This window comes from Populus alba, chromosome 11 (assembly GCF_005239225.2).
Source record: "Populus alba chromosome 11, ASM523922v2, whole genome shotgun sequence".
NCBI lineage: Eukaryota > Viridiplantae > Streptophyta > Magnoliopsida > Malpighiales > Salicaceae > Populus > Populus alba.
Genome location: NC_133294.1, coordinates 3,971,883 through 3,986,246, shown reverse-complemented (window position 1 = coordinate 3,986,246; position 14,364 = coordinate 3,971,883). Strand labels below are relative to the sequence as shown.

Genomic DNA, 14,364 nt, shown 5'->3' with positions numbered 1-14,364 from the left:
GTGAAAGCAGTAACATGTTTAATGATGATACAGAGAGATTACGTAATCAAAGAACACGACGTCCTCCCTCTTACCTACATGATTATGTCCTCTTGGCCGATGAGGACATAGAAGACGAAGCACATATTGTTCAGAATATGTCAACAGGGGATCCTCTTTATTTTGAAGATGCAGTAACGGATGCAAAGTGGAGACAAGCTATGGACATTGAGATCAGCTCAATTAAAAAAAATAACACATGGTCCTTGCATGAATTGCCCACCGGAGCAAAGAAAATTGGTGTCAAATGGGTATACAAGACCAAATACAATGAACATGGCGAAATCGACAAGCACAAAGCACGGCTTGTAGCTAAAGGCTATTCGCAAAAACATGGAATAGACTACACGGAGGTTTTTGCACCAGTAGCAAGAATGGACACTGTGAGAATGATCATTGCCCTGGCAGCACAAAAGGGATGGAAGATTTTTCAGCTAGATGTCAAGTCAGCTTTTCTTTATGGAGAACTAAGCGAAGAAGTTTATATTGAGCAACCAAGGGGTTACGAGATAGAAGGAAAGGAACACTTGGTCTACAAATTACACAAAGCACTGTATGGATTAAAACAGGCTCCACGAGCATGGTTTAGTCGAATTGAGGGACACTTTATCAAGGAGGGATTTCAGAAGTGTGATAGTGAGCAAACACTTTTCATAAAGAAGAATGCAGCAGGAAAAATCATCATTGTAAGTATTTATGTTGATGATTTGATTTTTACTGGTGATGATAAAAATATGATGTGCGATTTCAAAAATTCAATGATGAGAGAGTTTGATATGACTGATTTGGGGAGCATGAGATTTTTTCTTGGCATAGAAGTGCTTCAACAAGCGGATGGTATTTTTATATATCAAAGAAATTATGCTATTGAAATCTTAAAGAGATTTGGAATGCTTGAAAGTAATGAAGTGAGCAGTCCAATTATCCCAGGTTTTAAGATCAATAAAGATGAAAATGGTACTACTATAGATGAGACATATTTTAAACAAATTGTGGGAAGTTTGATGTATCTCACTGCCACAAGACCGGATATGATGTTTGCCACAAGTCTTATAAGCAGATTCATGTCAAGACCAACTGAGTTGCATTTACAGGCTGCAAAGCGAGTTCTTCGGTACTTAAAAGGAACGGTAAATTATGGTATTTACTACAGAAAAGTTGGAGATGATGGACTTCTTGCTTTCACTGATAGTGATTATGCAGGAGATATGGAAGATCGAAAGAGCACAAGTGGTTATGTGTTTTTATTAAGTTCAGGTGCTGTAACGTGGAGTTCAAAGAAACAGCCTATTGTCACATTGTCCACTACAGAAGCAGAATTTATAGCAGCTGCAGTTTGTGCGTGTCAAGCCATATGGATGAAAAGAGTACTGAAGGAGTTTGAATACAATAATGAGACTTGTACTTTGATCAGATGTGATAACAGTTCAACCATCAAGTTGTCCAAGAATCCTGTGATGCATGGTCGAAGTAAACATATCGATGTGAGGTATCATTTTCTACGAAATCTCACGAAGGAAGGTTCGATTGCTTTAATTCATTGTGGGAGCAAGGATCAGGTAGCAGACATAATGACCAAACCATTAAAGGTCGATGTTTTTCAAAGACTTCGAAGGATGATGGGTGTCTGCGATGCTTATAGTATAAACTAACTGTTGAATGACAGTAAGTTTAAGGGAGGGATTTGATAAGAATTATTCTTTGTTCTGCAAATAAAGTTCCTATTTACTAGGAAGACTTTTTCTTATTTTCATTGTACACGTTACCACTTCTGTTAGCATAGATAGTGGGCTGAATTTGTGGTCTTTCTGTTATCTTTGTAAGGCTATTTAATAGCTAACATTTCTATTTAATAATTATCTATTCCAGTTTTGCTTGGCATATTGCAATAGTTGCCGTGTAGTTAACAACTCCTCCCAAAATGAAAGCCTCAAGTTTTCTCCTGAGAGAAATTCTATAGGTATGCAGAAATTAAAGAAGGAGAGAATTATACATGAAATGAATCTAGGAAGAAGACAATCTGTCTTCCCATATATATATATATATATATATATATATATATATATATATATATTATAGACAGGGAGACGTTGAAAGAACAATTAAATTAATATCCTAATTACCTTTATTATTAAATTTAAAAATTTCTACTATTAGGTTTATTTTTCCCCATATTGCTAGACACTGTTGATATATATAAATTCATTATCCATGTGAACCAACAAAATGCCATGGAAAATGCTATCATAGACATCCAAAGCAAGAAGTGCTAAGAAAGCAACAAGGATTTTCAGTTTTATGAAGTACTTTTATGGTTCATCTATTTAATATTTATTTTAATGTTAGTAATAAATTGTATGGGACTGCGAATCTAAGAGTTTGCTCGATAAGATCAGTCAATAATCATTATTTATTAAAAAAATAATATAAATTTTATTTTTAAAATCTCACATAATAATTTAAGTTTTTAGATTAAATTGGTTATTTGACAAAACATTAAAGTTTTAATGATCAAGCGATTACAAGTTCGAATCTTATCATTTTTATTTATTTAATAAAAATTAAGCATAAATTAGTGTGAGTCTAGATAAATTTTTAAATTAAAAAAACTTTTACTTAAAAGGGGTGTATTAAAGAATAATATAAATTATATTATAAAATTAAACTTCATCTAACCATTTTTTAAATTTAGATTAAATTGATTCTTTAATATACTTTATTTTTTCAAATCATTCTTTTTGGGATGTCTTGCGTGGTTCTCTCAATGAAAACACCACTGATAAAAACTCCAGAAGAGAAAATCTCACAACCCTTATTCTTTTTAATTAAATTAATAAAAATTGAAGCATAAAGCAAATGCCAATCCTTCCGATTCCCTTCGATAGTGAGGTGAAGAAAGTTTTTCCATTTCCTGACTTGTCAATCATCCCTTGTTTCATGTACATCTGCTCCTTCTCCAACTCACTCAGGTTCACCCGCATTCTTGATATCTCAAGCTTTAGTTCTCGGTTTTCCCTCCGCAAAGAAGCATAATTATCTGTGATAGGAACCCGTCTCCTGAGCTTCCAGACAAGGCATTCTTTAAACGTAGCTGCTCAGAGTAGAGAACTTGAACTGTCATCTGCACTGGAAGACGATCATTCTGTGCAGCATGATTTGCACGACATGGGACAGTATAAGTTTTGATTTTTAAAAACTTTCATACATTATATAAATAAGTTTTCGGGTTAATTTATATGAATAGATCTATGATCAATCTGATTAATCTAATAAGTTGTTCTCCTGTAAGGATTTAGATCATCCAGTAAAAACTCATTTCACTGGCAACGTACCTTCCAACATTAGCTTGATTAAAGCTTTGAATTTGCATAGAAAGGATCGACATCCCTACCCTCAATTGAGAAGGAAAGTGTCATAAGGGCAACAACAAATGACCCCATCGCATTGGTCTTAGTTGAGGATTTTCTACTGGGAAAGTTCTAGCAAGCTCAGCCATTTGTAAGCACAAGTCATCGTATACACAAACCTGCATTTCACCTTGCGATACTGTCTCGTGGGTAGTCATCTCCAAGCTTAGGATCGTCAAGTTGATCAGGCTGACACATAACATCCTCGGACTGCAGTAGATCCACACATGTAACTCTATGTTACTTTGTGCTTCAAAAAATGCACAGGACCTAATAGCATAGGCGCACATAAGTACCTGGGTAATTAATGAACTATCGAAACATGCTAGCTATCTTACCTTGTAAGCAAATGAAGTTAGGCAAAGTAAAGAAGGAATGTATTCAGAATCATAAGCCCCCTTTGCTGTTAGATCAGATTGAAACTGATATAGTCTAAAGCTAAAGATAGTAACAAACAGAAGAAAAAATACATAAATTTTAATGAGTAAATTAAAGAAGCTGCAGATGTGAACTTTAAGTTTACATGTTTTAACGAGATTTTCAAAATCTGAAGTTCAAATAGTCAGAGTAGCGATTTCATGGAACCACATTTGCAATAAAAACAGCCTCTAAAAATTATTGTAAAATTTTTAACGTAATTTAATAATCAGATTAAAAGTTATGCTTTATTATTCTAGTCTGGTATGATTAGATCTTCTCTTGAGTCTAAATCTGTCCCATTAATTCATAAATACATTTATTAGATCATTAACGTAATCTTTCTAAGATAAATCCTCAACTAGTTATAGCAGATAAATATCTGATTGTTTAGATTACAAGCCTGTAAATATTGGTGTTGCAAATGTAAGTAAACTGGAACTTACTCCGGAGGCATGTATTCGAAATGAATGCAGAAGCACTTCCCAAATTCAGTTATCTTTGCCCATCCAGAATCTGAAACATGTACAAAGCATTAATTAGGACTACGCACATGAATCAACTTCAGGGTCTATCCCATGAACACAAGAATCTGAATTCAGAACCCCTCCATTGAAGTTTTATTTTATTAAAATGTTTGCTGCTTTTAACATCACGATCGACTGTAGTTGATGCAGGGGAAGATAGGGCTTCTCAAGGCTTAAAGTTACAATCTAAACTGTAGAGAAAAATTGTTTAATCTATTTTAAAATTTAATAATTCATAAAACGTTTCTAAAACTAACTTTTAAATAAGTACTAAAACAAACCTAGTTAAGGAAATCTAAATCGAATTAGGAATCCTCATTAAAAAAATAAAGAAAATCTCCGAACAACAACTTTTAGACTTAATTTAGACATAGATCCCGACTTTAACTGTAATAACCTTAGCTAGTTACATTAATCCGAACCTATAAAGAATTAGACTCGGAGTACATGCTGACTGATTCTCAACCCAATCCAACGATAGTCACGCGTCCATTATATGCTTATGGATATATTCAAGGCCTCTAACCCATCAGTCAAAAGAAATTGTACCCTAGTCGGCCATGGCATTATGTGCATCAAGCTTGATTGATAACAAAGTTATTACGTTTTATGGCAGTGGACTCTGCCGCTGGGGATAACAGATTCTTTCCGGACTGAAGCAGGTAGGTCAGGAACAGTTTGGTTAACAAGGTACAATATTAGATCTTTCATCTACATTTCAACTTCTGTAAATTTCATATAGATGGTCTCCTATGATCCATACGAATATTATAATATAAGCAGAAAATGTAGTAAGAATTCTGTAGTACTAGATATATTTCACCCCAATAAAATAAAACAACAAGTCCTACCAATAGTAGAGAGAGTCATCAGTACTTCTGGTAATCCATCAATAAGAAGATGGACAAACTCTAATGCTTTAGAGGTGCTGGAGTATAAGACACCAACACATATATAGTGCTATATACATGAAGACAGCAACACGAAGTCTGTTCTTCTTGGTCTTCATGGTCATCTGCGTTCAACATTGTAAAGCCACGTCCGACTTCGCCATAGCAAAAGATTCCTGCCATTGGGATTCCTGGAAAGTTATCCAAGAATGGTGAGCTATCCACGTTGCTGTGTCCAAAGAATGATTCACCACGACCCCAACAAGAGAAAACCAAACCTCCAACAACTTCCTTACTACCAACACCACCTGCATGAAGCTGGCAGCTTCTCCAATCCAGTTTCAAGTTTCTGAAATTCTTGGAGACATTACTACATGCACATAATGCGGCCTTTGGATCTGAATGGTAGAAATGAAAATAGTCTCCAGAACCGATGCCATCTCCACTAACAAAAAGGTGCTCTCCATCTCCTCTGTTGACAAGCAATCCATGTATTAATAAGAAGATAATCTTTGAGAATATACTTAAAACCAAGCTAAGAAAAAAAAGTCTCAAGTGCTTGGCAAACTTTCTGTAAAAAATACAATGCCACCATACATAAATACTGGTGAAAGTTCAGCATCTCACCCCTTAACTTCATGGAAAGCCAGGGATCTCAACAGTTTTGGATTCTCTGACCCAATATCGCATTGTCTTTGTTTTGAAACCCCAATGAACAGTTCAGTTTTGTTCACCAACTGTCATATATTGGAAAAAATCAATAGCAGAAAACTTCATTCATGGAACTTTAAAGCCTAGAGACAAATTATAACTAATAGCTGAAAATTTAACTCATACACGTATTCTATCTCTTAAATGTAAGCTTAAGAGCTCTAATGTGAGATTTCAGATTATAGGTTTGTAGTTATCAAGGAATTCTTCTATGGCTTACTCTAGGGATCCATGGCAAAAGTATCTTGTTTTTTTTTTTTTTTTTTGGTTAATAGTCAAAATTTTATTAACAAAAAGACTATAAAAATAATAGCCTAACTTATATCAGATGAACAAATAGAAAAAATAAAAATATAAAAACTATTGCATGAAACATAGGAGAGCAACAAAAGGAGGAACAAACAAATCAAACAAGTCTATTTTAAAGGCATATGAGTGGTAAAAGGGTTAGTATTTTAATTATTTTGGTAGAAATTGCTTGAACTTAAAAGGGATAGGAGTATTTGGATCTTAGAAGAGATGATATAGGTCTCCTGGTGTATTTCTTCTTCACTTACATAAAATCACTCTATCGAAGTACGAATACGTACATGGACCTTTTTTTTATAAGGTTTAAGCATCATAAATGAGAAAGTAATCACATTTTCAACCATATAATTTTAAAAATATAACTCGATAATGTCACTAAACAAGATCTTGCGGACACAACTATGCAATCGGTCTCAGGGATTTTCCGGTAACGTCAAAGCAGAAGCAAACGGTACAAACAACTAGCTAAATCATCGTAAGGCAAATACCTCATTGTTGATCTCATCTATAATCCTTTGACCTCCTAGAATCTCTTGCTCTCCTTCTCTTCTAGCTTTAAGGCATGTAGTAAGATCTGTCTCAGGTTGAATCTCTTTGACAGAAACTACCTTGTACCTTGGACCTACTGTAGAAACACCACTTGATAATGCAGAATGGAACTGGATTTCCCCTACATCTGCTCATTAAGCCAAAGCATCAGAGGTATATATGATGAGATAACATGTCATATGTATGATTTGTGTGTCATCCTTGCACAGGGACAATCAGTGGCAAAGTAAAAAACTTTTGTCAGTGGGAGCAAAGTCTATATATAGATGAACACATATGGACAGAAACAAAAGAGAACATATATTTTATGTTGGCATTTGAACAAGAATGCTGCTAGCTCTATCTATTAAAACATCTACTTAATCATCATTTATTTCCATAATTCTATTCATTTTATTTAATAACAAATTCATATTCGAGGCAATCATTCCAGATTGAAAACATGTTTTTTGTCTTTTATTTCATTAAGTTGCATCTTGGTTTCGTTCCTATAAATCTAGTTTCGTATATACTGGTATGGATATCTTAAAAAATAGAGAAAAGTGTAGTGGACTGGAGTATTTAGTGTCTGTATCATATTATTCTGCCATAACTATTATGTTTCTTTGTTTTGCTGGATTTTCATCCTCTAGATGGCCAGCTTAATAAATTTTCTCAATTTTCAAAAAAACAAAAAGGATAAATAATAAGAATTGGGATTTAAAATCAAATTTGTAATTGTCAAACAGGAGCAAGATTAAGATAAAAATACATTCTGAATTTATAATTTTTGAAAATAAATTATTTAGAAACGAATGAAAAAAAAAGAAGAATTTAAGGATAACATTTAAGTTTAAAAATAAATATAAAAGAGATATGTAAGAAAACAATAAAACAATATACGACCGCATATGAAATCTAAAGAATGTATAGTCATTAATTTTTTTTTAAAAAAACTTTTTTTTTATTTTACACCTATGAAAATATTTTGAGGCCAGTGTAAGCAAGTGCTCCCACTGCCCACGTACTGGCCTTGCCCTATGAGCCATGTCAAAAACATTTATTGTTCTAATCTTATCACAAGTGCTTGAAGGGATGTTTTATCTCTCCATTTTTAGATGTCAAAAGAGAATGATGTAGTAAGAACATGGATGAATAAACAGATACCAGAAGCTCTGTGTCGATCCCTTGCAAAAACAAGAACAACTGCATCAGAAATATATTCATTGCCGCTCCCATGTACATTTCTTGACTCTATGCCACTTTTGTACAGGAATTGAGCTCTCTGATCACCCGCAATGAAAGTTTCCCTCGACGTGGCATGATCTGTAACATAAAATATATATTATCAACTTCAAGAACCTAGCTAGTGTTGTAAATCTTGATCAAGAATTGCAAAATCTGGATCAAGGAGTATAAGTGACTTAAGTTATCAACTAAATAGATATGTTTTAGAATTTTTTTTTTATTATAGTTATTAAACTCATCCGACATATCAACAGGGTGACTTGTTGATCAAGAGCTTAGCCTAAGCTGAGTTTTTTATTGAACCGAAATATATATTAGCATGGTCAGATCTATGTTAATTGACCAGTTAATTTCAAGAAATTTTATATTTTATTTGTTTAAAATGATATCATTTTACCTTTTTTTTATTTTTTATTTGAAACAATATATTTTTTAAGATAGATCCGGGTAGAGATAGTAAACTCATTACTCAAGTCATTAGCCAAGCCAGACTCCATATCAGGTAACTATGCGTTTTAGGAATCGGGTTTATAATGGTTGGAAGAAAGGAAATCAAGAAAATATATCTTGTAAAAGCACAAAAATGGTGGTGTAAGGATCAAATTCAGAAAAAGAATTATAATAGAATGGACTAAGATTTTCAATAATTGCATTAGTAGTTGTTGCCTTCTCTCAGCAGCCCCAAAAGTTAAATATCAGCTCTCTTTGCTGCCTATATATATTTTATGTGGGCGGACGAGCCTCGATGTATTTTCCTTCGAACAAAATCAAACAAAAGTAAATTCAAAGATCGCTTGTCTAGAAAAACTCACCCAACTTTTCCATGACAGGTTTTTGCTCGGCCTTTTCACCCTAGAGTGGAACAAAATTCACATCTCATGATATTAGCTAAAAATTTCAATTCCGAATCGGCCGGGTTTTGGATCGATCCATTAGGTAAGATTCAATTTCAAAACTATGCAATTAAGAATGTGCAAGCATGAAAACATGTATTAACTTACTCCAAACATTATAAGGAGAGCCGGTGAAGTGGAACCAGAAACATTTGCTGAGTAATTCCTAATATCCATCACAAACTTATCAACCATTGCCATTCCACTAGCTGCCTGATGTCACCATGTCAACAAAAACACTCAAGATCAGTATCAGAAGTGGCAAATGGGTGGCTATGAGTTACGAAATGTTTAGCAGAAATATACCCTTAATGTTATAATCTACTTTGTTGACGCGTTTTAACCACGAATAATTAAACATTAATATTTTTAATCATTTCATTGGTGATTTCATTTGTAATATTTAATTTAAATTTTTAATTTAATCAAAAATTTTCAGAAATCACTAAATATCACCAACGAGTCTTTCAATCCATTGATGATTCTATTTGTAATATTTAATTTAATAGAAATTTTTTAGAAAACTGCCAAAATAACACCGACGCCTTTTCATTCCATCGATGATTTTATCTGTAAAAAACAGTAATTAACAATGCAATTAGGAAGTGAACAATTTCAGAGCTCTCAGAAAATATCGACGGAATTTTTTGTTGGTGATTCCCTTTGTAATTGACATGATGAACAGTGTTCACAGTTTACCAACAAATTTACCAACAGAATTTATTCCATCGGTAATTTCGTTAGTAAAAATGGCACGTCATCATTTTTTTTGCTTTGTTTTAATCATTTTTTTTTCCACTCTAATTCACTCGCTAAATATCAAGAGAATATTTATGTCGGTAATTTATCAATGAATATATTTCCTCGATATTTTTATTTATATTTATTAATTTTTTAGCAGTGAAAAGAGATAAAACATGTTGCACTATATATAAAACCTACAACCTACACAAATGAAACTTGCACATTTGAAATAAAAAAATAAATAATTAAAGATTGACAAAAATTATAAGAATTGATTGCTAGAATTTCATCAAGAGAGCTTGAAAACAATACAGCTAGCACACTACAATGGTGTTGAAGTCAAATCACATGACACCATGAAGTAATATTGTACATAAAATAACTTTAGATAATAACTTTTAAGAAAAAAAAAATGATTTCCTATGCTATATCAGAATTCAGTATCATGGTTCTATCAACATAAAAAAAAAAAAAAAATCTCTTTTCTCTTTTCTTATTTTATTCACCCAAAGAATCATGGTATTTACTTTCAATTAACAAATATTTTTCTACTTTTTTTTTAGCACAGCTCATACCACTTATAAATAATAAGAAGATTGATTGCAGTGTTGATGCTTTTTTTATTTATTTTTGTGGAGGCATGTTTTTTTTTTTTTTTTTTTTTTTAAATAAACCTAAGTTTTGACCGAATTATATGGAAAACTCTTAAATAATTTTTATTAAACCAAGTTCAAGCTGGTTTCGCATCAACAGGCTAAATCAAACCGGGTTTAAAAATTATAGTATATATCAAGTATAATGACTGTTAGCAAAGATAGCATCTCTATCTGAGATTCTATTTGTAGACTGACTTTTTGTGGTTCTCTGTGATGCCATTTGAGAAGGAGCAAACCGGCTCTAAGAAATATCACTTTCTAAATAAGGCAAACTTCTGACCTTTCTTTTTTCTTTTTTTCTCTTATAATCATCAAGATATATTGAAAAGGCAATAAAGCCAATAGCTAAAGTAAAATAAAGGATATGAAAAAAAAAAAAAAAAAAACTTCTGACCTTTCTTGGCCGTAACAGCGGGATAGCTTCAACTTGGAGTCCCGGAAAGAATCCCACAGTCAGCAGGACACCAAAGCCTGAATTTTTTGATGCAGCATCAGCCCAAAAATCTTCTAACATAACCTGCATGCAAATTTGTTGATTACCAAGCCAAGAATTCATAAAACCTTTCATCTTTCTTAAGAACAAGAGAAGAAAAAATGTTAAAAGCGGCGACCTCTTGATGTTCATCAGTAACAGCATCTCTTCCTATGATTCCATTTGCACAAGACACAATAATTGGAGTTTTTGAACCAAGTTTCGCTGCTAACTGCAACATATACCATACAGAGTAACATAGAATTAGATTAACAAAAAAAAGGAATAAGAGGAAGAAGTGGAAGTAGAAGAAGGTCAAAAGGAGTTAAAACGAAGAAGAATAAAAAAGAGACATCAAAATATTATTAACTTATGTTATTTTGTAGCTCGAGTAAACATTAACCCCTCTTCCAAGGGCTTTAGGATCGAGTTTTTCCTTGGTAACAAGAAATAAAAAGGCAAAGTTTACTGATAAATCTTACAAAATTGAGGGTTTCACTCAAATCAACACCACTCCCAATAACATTTGCAATGGCAAACTGGGGTCTAATGGGCTCGGAGAGAACCTTATTCACAACCTCTTGTGATGCAACCTGTTTGATCATCATGAAAACACACTCAAAGTCAATTCAAGTTAGAGACTTACCATAAAATATAATGGCATTTGTAGGTTTTCTTTCGAAGGCCCAACAAACCTTCTGGTCTGGGTTGAGAGAAAAGGCAGAAGCAAGCTTTGGTTTGGAGAGGATTTGATTGCAAGTTTGGTTCCATGATTTGCAAACACAAGCTGCTGCTGCGAAGGATGTTGCTGGTGTTCTCTTTAGAATGTTTTGAACAAGGTCTTCGTTTATTGACGCAAAGCCTGTCAATGGCGTTCGGGGTTCTTTAGGTTTCCTCTCCATTGCTGATATCTAGATAGGGTGCAACTATTACTTTACCTGGACGTGATGGGTGTTAATTTATGGAGAGCCTCAAAAGGAAGTCAATTACTAACAGTGAAGACTCCGGCGTAATTTCGGGCACCTGCATTCAAAGAAATGTCCATAAACTTGCCCCTTTTTTCACGGAGAAGAACTCAAATCTACAACTTTTCAATGTAGGTCAAATAGACTCCAAACAGATCGTACGTAGCTAATTTGAAATGGAACCCATAAAAACGTTTAGTGGACTACAAAGACGAGTGGCCCCAAAGTGTATGAATATTATTTCATACGTATGAAGTAATCTATTAATGGTGGGGTTTGGATTCAATAATGGTCATTGTTGATTTGGACTTGACCATCCAAGATAGACTGTTAACAACATGTAAGATTAGAAAAGTCAAAAATCTTGAGCGTGTAATTTAATTATTTATATTTTAAATTTATTTATTAAAAATTATCGGTTCGAGTTTTATAAATCTTAAAACTACTAGAAACTTATATAATTATTAATTTTAGAACCTGTAAAATTAATTAAGATATATGCAAGTTGATCCGAACACCCATGTTAATTAAAAAAAATCATTTAGAAGTATGATGTAGACATACAAAAAAGGTTTTATGTTTATTATGGTGGATAGTGTTTTTTAAAAGTGTTTTTTTATTTAAAAATAATATTTTATTTTATTTTTTATATTAAAATTATTAAAAAATATTAATTTTATATTTTTCAAGCATTTTTAAAACTTAACACGGATAAAATGGTGATGGATCACACAAGATGGTTCAAAAGAAATCAAGCGAGTACTAATCATGATGATCATGGGTCTTGCTCACCAAACAAAAGCTTAATCTCACAACCTATTTTCGTCGTAATCAGATTTACCATAGCTTGAATTTTCATAGAAAGAACCAACATCCATTTTGTTGAAAAAAAAAAAAAAACAAAGCATTTTAGTATTGATTAGATTATTGACTACTAAATCGTGATTCAGATCAAAAAAATTTTGAACACATAAAAGAAACATCTAGTTATTGCTAATATTTTTTCATAGAAAAAAATAAACCATGTGGAGATTGACCCGATTAACTTGATGAATCCAAAAGCAACTCGAATAACTGATAAAAACATAATTTGATTACCAAAAATTCAAGACAACATTTTTTAAAAAAATATATAATATTAAAATGACAATATATTGGATTTATTTGGATCAATTTAAGTTAACCTATCAAATCCATAGTATGGATTATGAGACCATGATAACCCCATACAAAGCAAATCAAAACAAATAATGAAGCTCAATTCTCAATCAACCCAAAGTTTAAGAATGGAATTGAAAAAAAAAAATTAACTTGAGTTAAATTGTCAAACTTATGACCCAAGTCATGAAATCGATCATAGAAAGTAAATAAAAAAAAAATAACCTGAGTCAACGCGGATTAATCTACCAAACCTGCAATCAAGGTCATGAGATTGTGATAACCCCATAAAAAATAATCAAAAGAAATTATGAAGCTTAATTTTAAATAAACCCATAGCTAAAGGTTGAAGATGAAAAGAAAAATCAATCTAAAAATAGAACACATTAAAACAACCCAAGTTTACTCGGGTTAACTTGTAAAACACTTGACCTTAATAATAAAAACAGAATAACCTTATAGAAAGCAAACAAAAATAAATCATGAAGTCTAATTCATAATCAATTAAATGCTGAAAGATGAAATATAAAAAAAAATACCAATTAAAGAAGACAAAAAAAAAAACTCGAGTCAACTGGGTTAACCCGCTAAACACGTGACTTAAGTCATGAGAATGAAATAATCTCGTAGAAAGTAAATCAAAATAAATTATAAAGTCTAATACACAATCAACTCAATGTTGAAGAATAAAATTGAAAAAAAAATTGTTAATTAAAAAAAACTCGAGTCAACTCGTTAAAACTCGTAATACAAGTTATGAGACTAAGCTAACCACATATAAAACAAACCATAATAAATTATAAAGTATAATTTCCAATAAACTAAATAATTAAGTATGAAATTAGAAAAAAAAAATAAATTTAGAAAGAAAAAAAAACTAAAGGCAAAACAAATAATACTATTAAAATAAATAGTATTTTGTGCGGTGATGCATAGTAAGAGCACCGTCTTTCCTAGTATATGCTATAATAACTAACTATGTAACTTATGCTCTACCGCATTTCAATTAAAAAAATTAGCATATGAAATTAATATTTATTCGATGCAAAAAAAAGTAATAGATCAAAATACCTCTAATGAATCTTACAAAAACAATTTTGTCACGTTGAAAAATATTATTCTACTTTCAAGCAAAGTTTAAGAAATAAAAAATAAAAAAGTAAAATGATAATTTTACTGGAATAATTTACAATAAATTATGTCTATTATTACTGTAAAAAACTCACACGCTGTATATTTTTGTTAAAAAATAAAAGTCTAGTATATAAACACAAACTTGATCAAAATTTACATTGCAATTAAACCGAGTCAAGTGGATCAGGCTGACGAAGAACATCCTAAGATTGCAGCCTATCCACTCAGACAACAAGTCATCTAGTGCTTCAAAACTCCAAATGACC

General features: G+C 32.1%; 1 protein-coding gene across 1 annotated transcript; it reads right to left on the bottom strand.

Annotated features, from left to right (window-relative positions):
- Window positions 1-5,177: 5,177 nt before the first annotated feature.
- LOC118061360 (F-box/LRR-repeat protein At5g63520-like) lies at window positions 5,178-11,942 on the bottom strand. Its single transcript, XM_035074789.2, has 10 exons — window positions 11,537-11,942; window positions 11,324-11,434; window positions 10,981-11,073; window positions 10,764-10,886; window positions 9,078-9,182; window positions 8,889-8,928; window positions 7,996-8,154; window positions 6,789-6,976; window positions 5,908-6,017; window positions 5,178-5,752 (listed from the first exon to the last, which is right to left on the bottom strand). Exons 1-10 carry the CDS (start codon window positions 11,741-11,743, stop codon window positions 5,302-5,304), a joined length of 1,587 nt encoding a protein of 528 aa, XP_034930680.1. The 5' UTR covers window positions 11,744-11,942; the 3' UTR covers window positions 5,178-5,301.
- Window positions 11,943-14,364: the final 2,422 nt, after the last annotated feature.

What these genes read in the sequence shown, in the direction of transcription:
- LOC118061360 (XM_035074789.2), bottom strand. Translation starts at nt 11,743, where the DNA reads ATGGAGAGGAAACCTAAAGAACCCCGAACGCCATTGACAGGCTTTGCG. An exon ending in TGAGTGAAACCCTCAATTTT is followed by an intron (nt 11,074 to 11,323) that starts GTAAGATTTATC and finishes TATATGTTGCAG; the next exon opens with TTAGCAGCGAAACTTGGTTC. An exon ending in GGATCGACACAGAGCTTCTG is followed by an intron (nt 6,977 to 7,995) that starts GTATCTGTTTAT and finishes CTTAATGAGCAG; the next exon opens with ATGTAGGGGAAATCCAGTTC.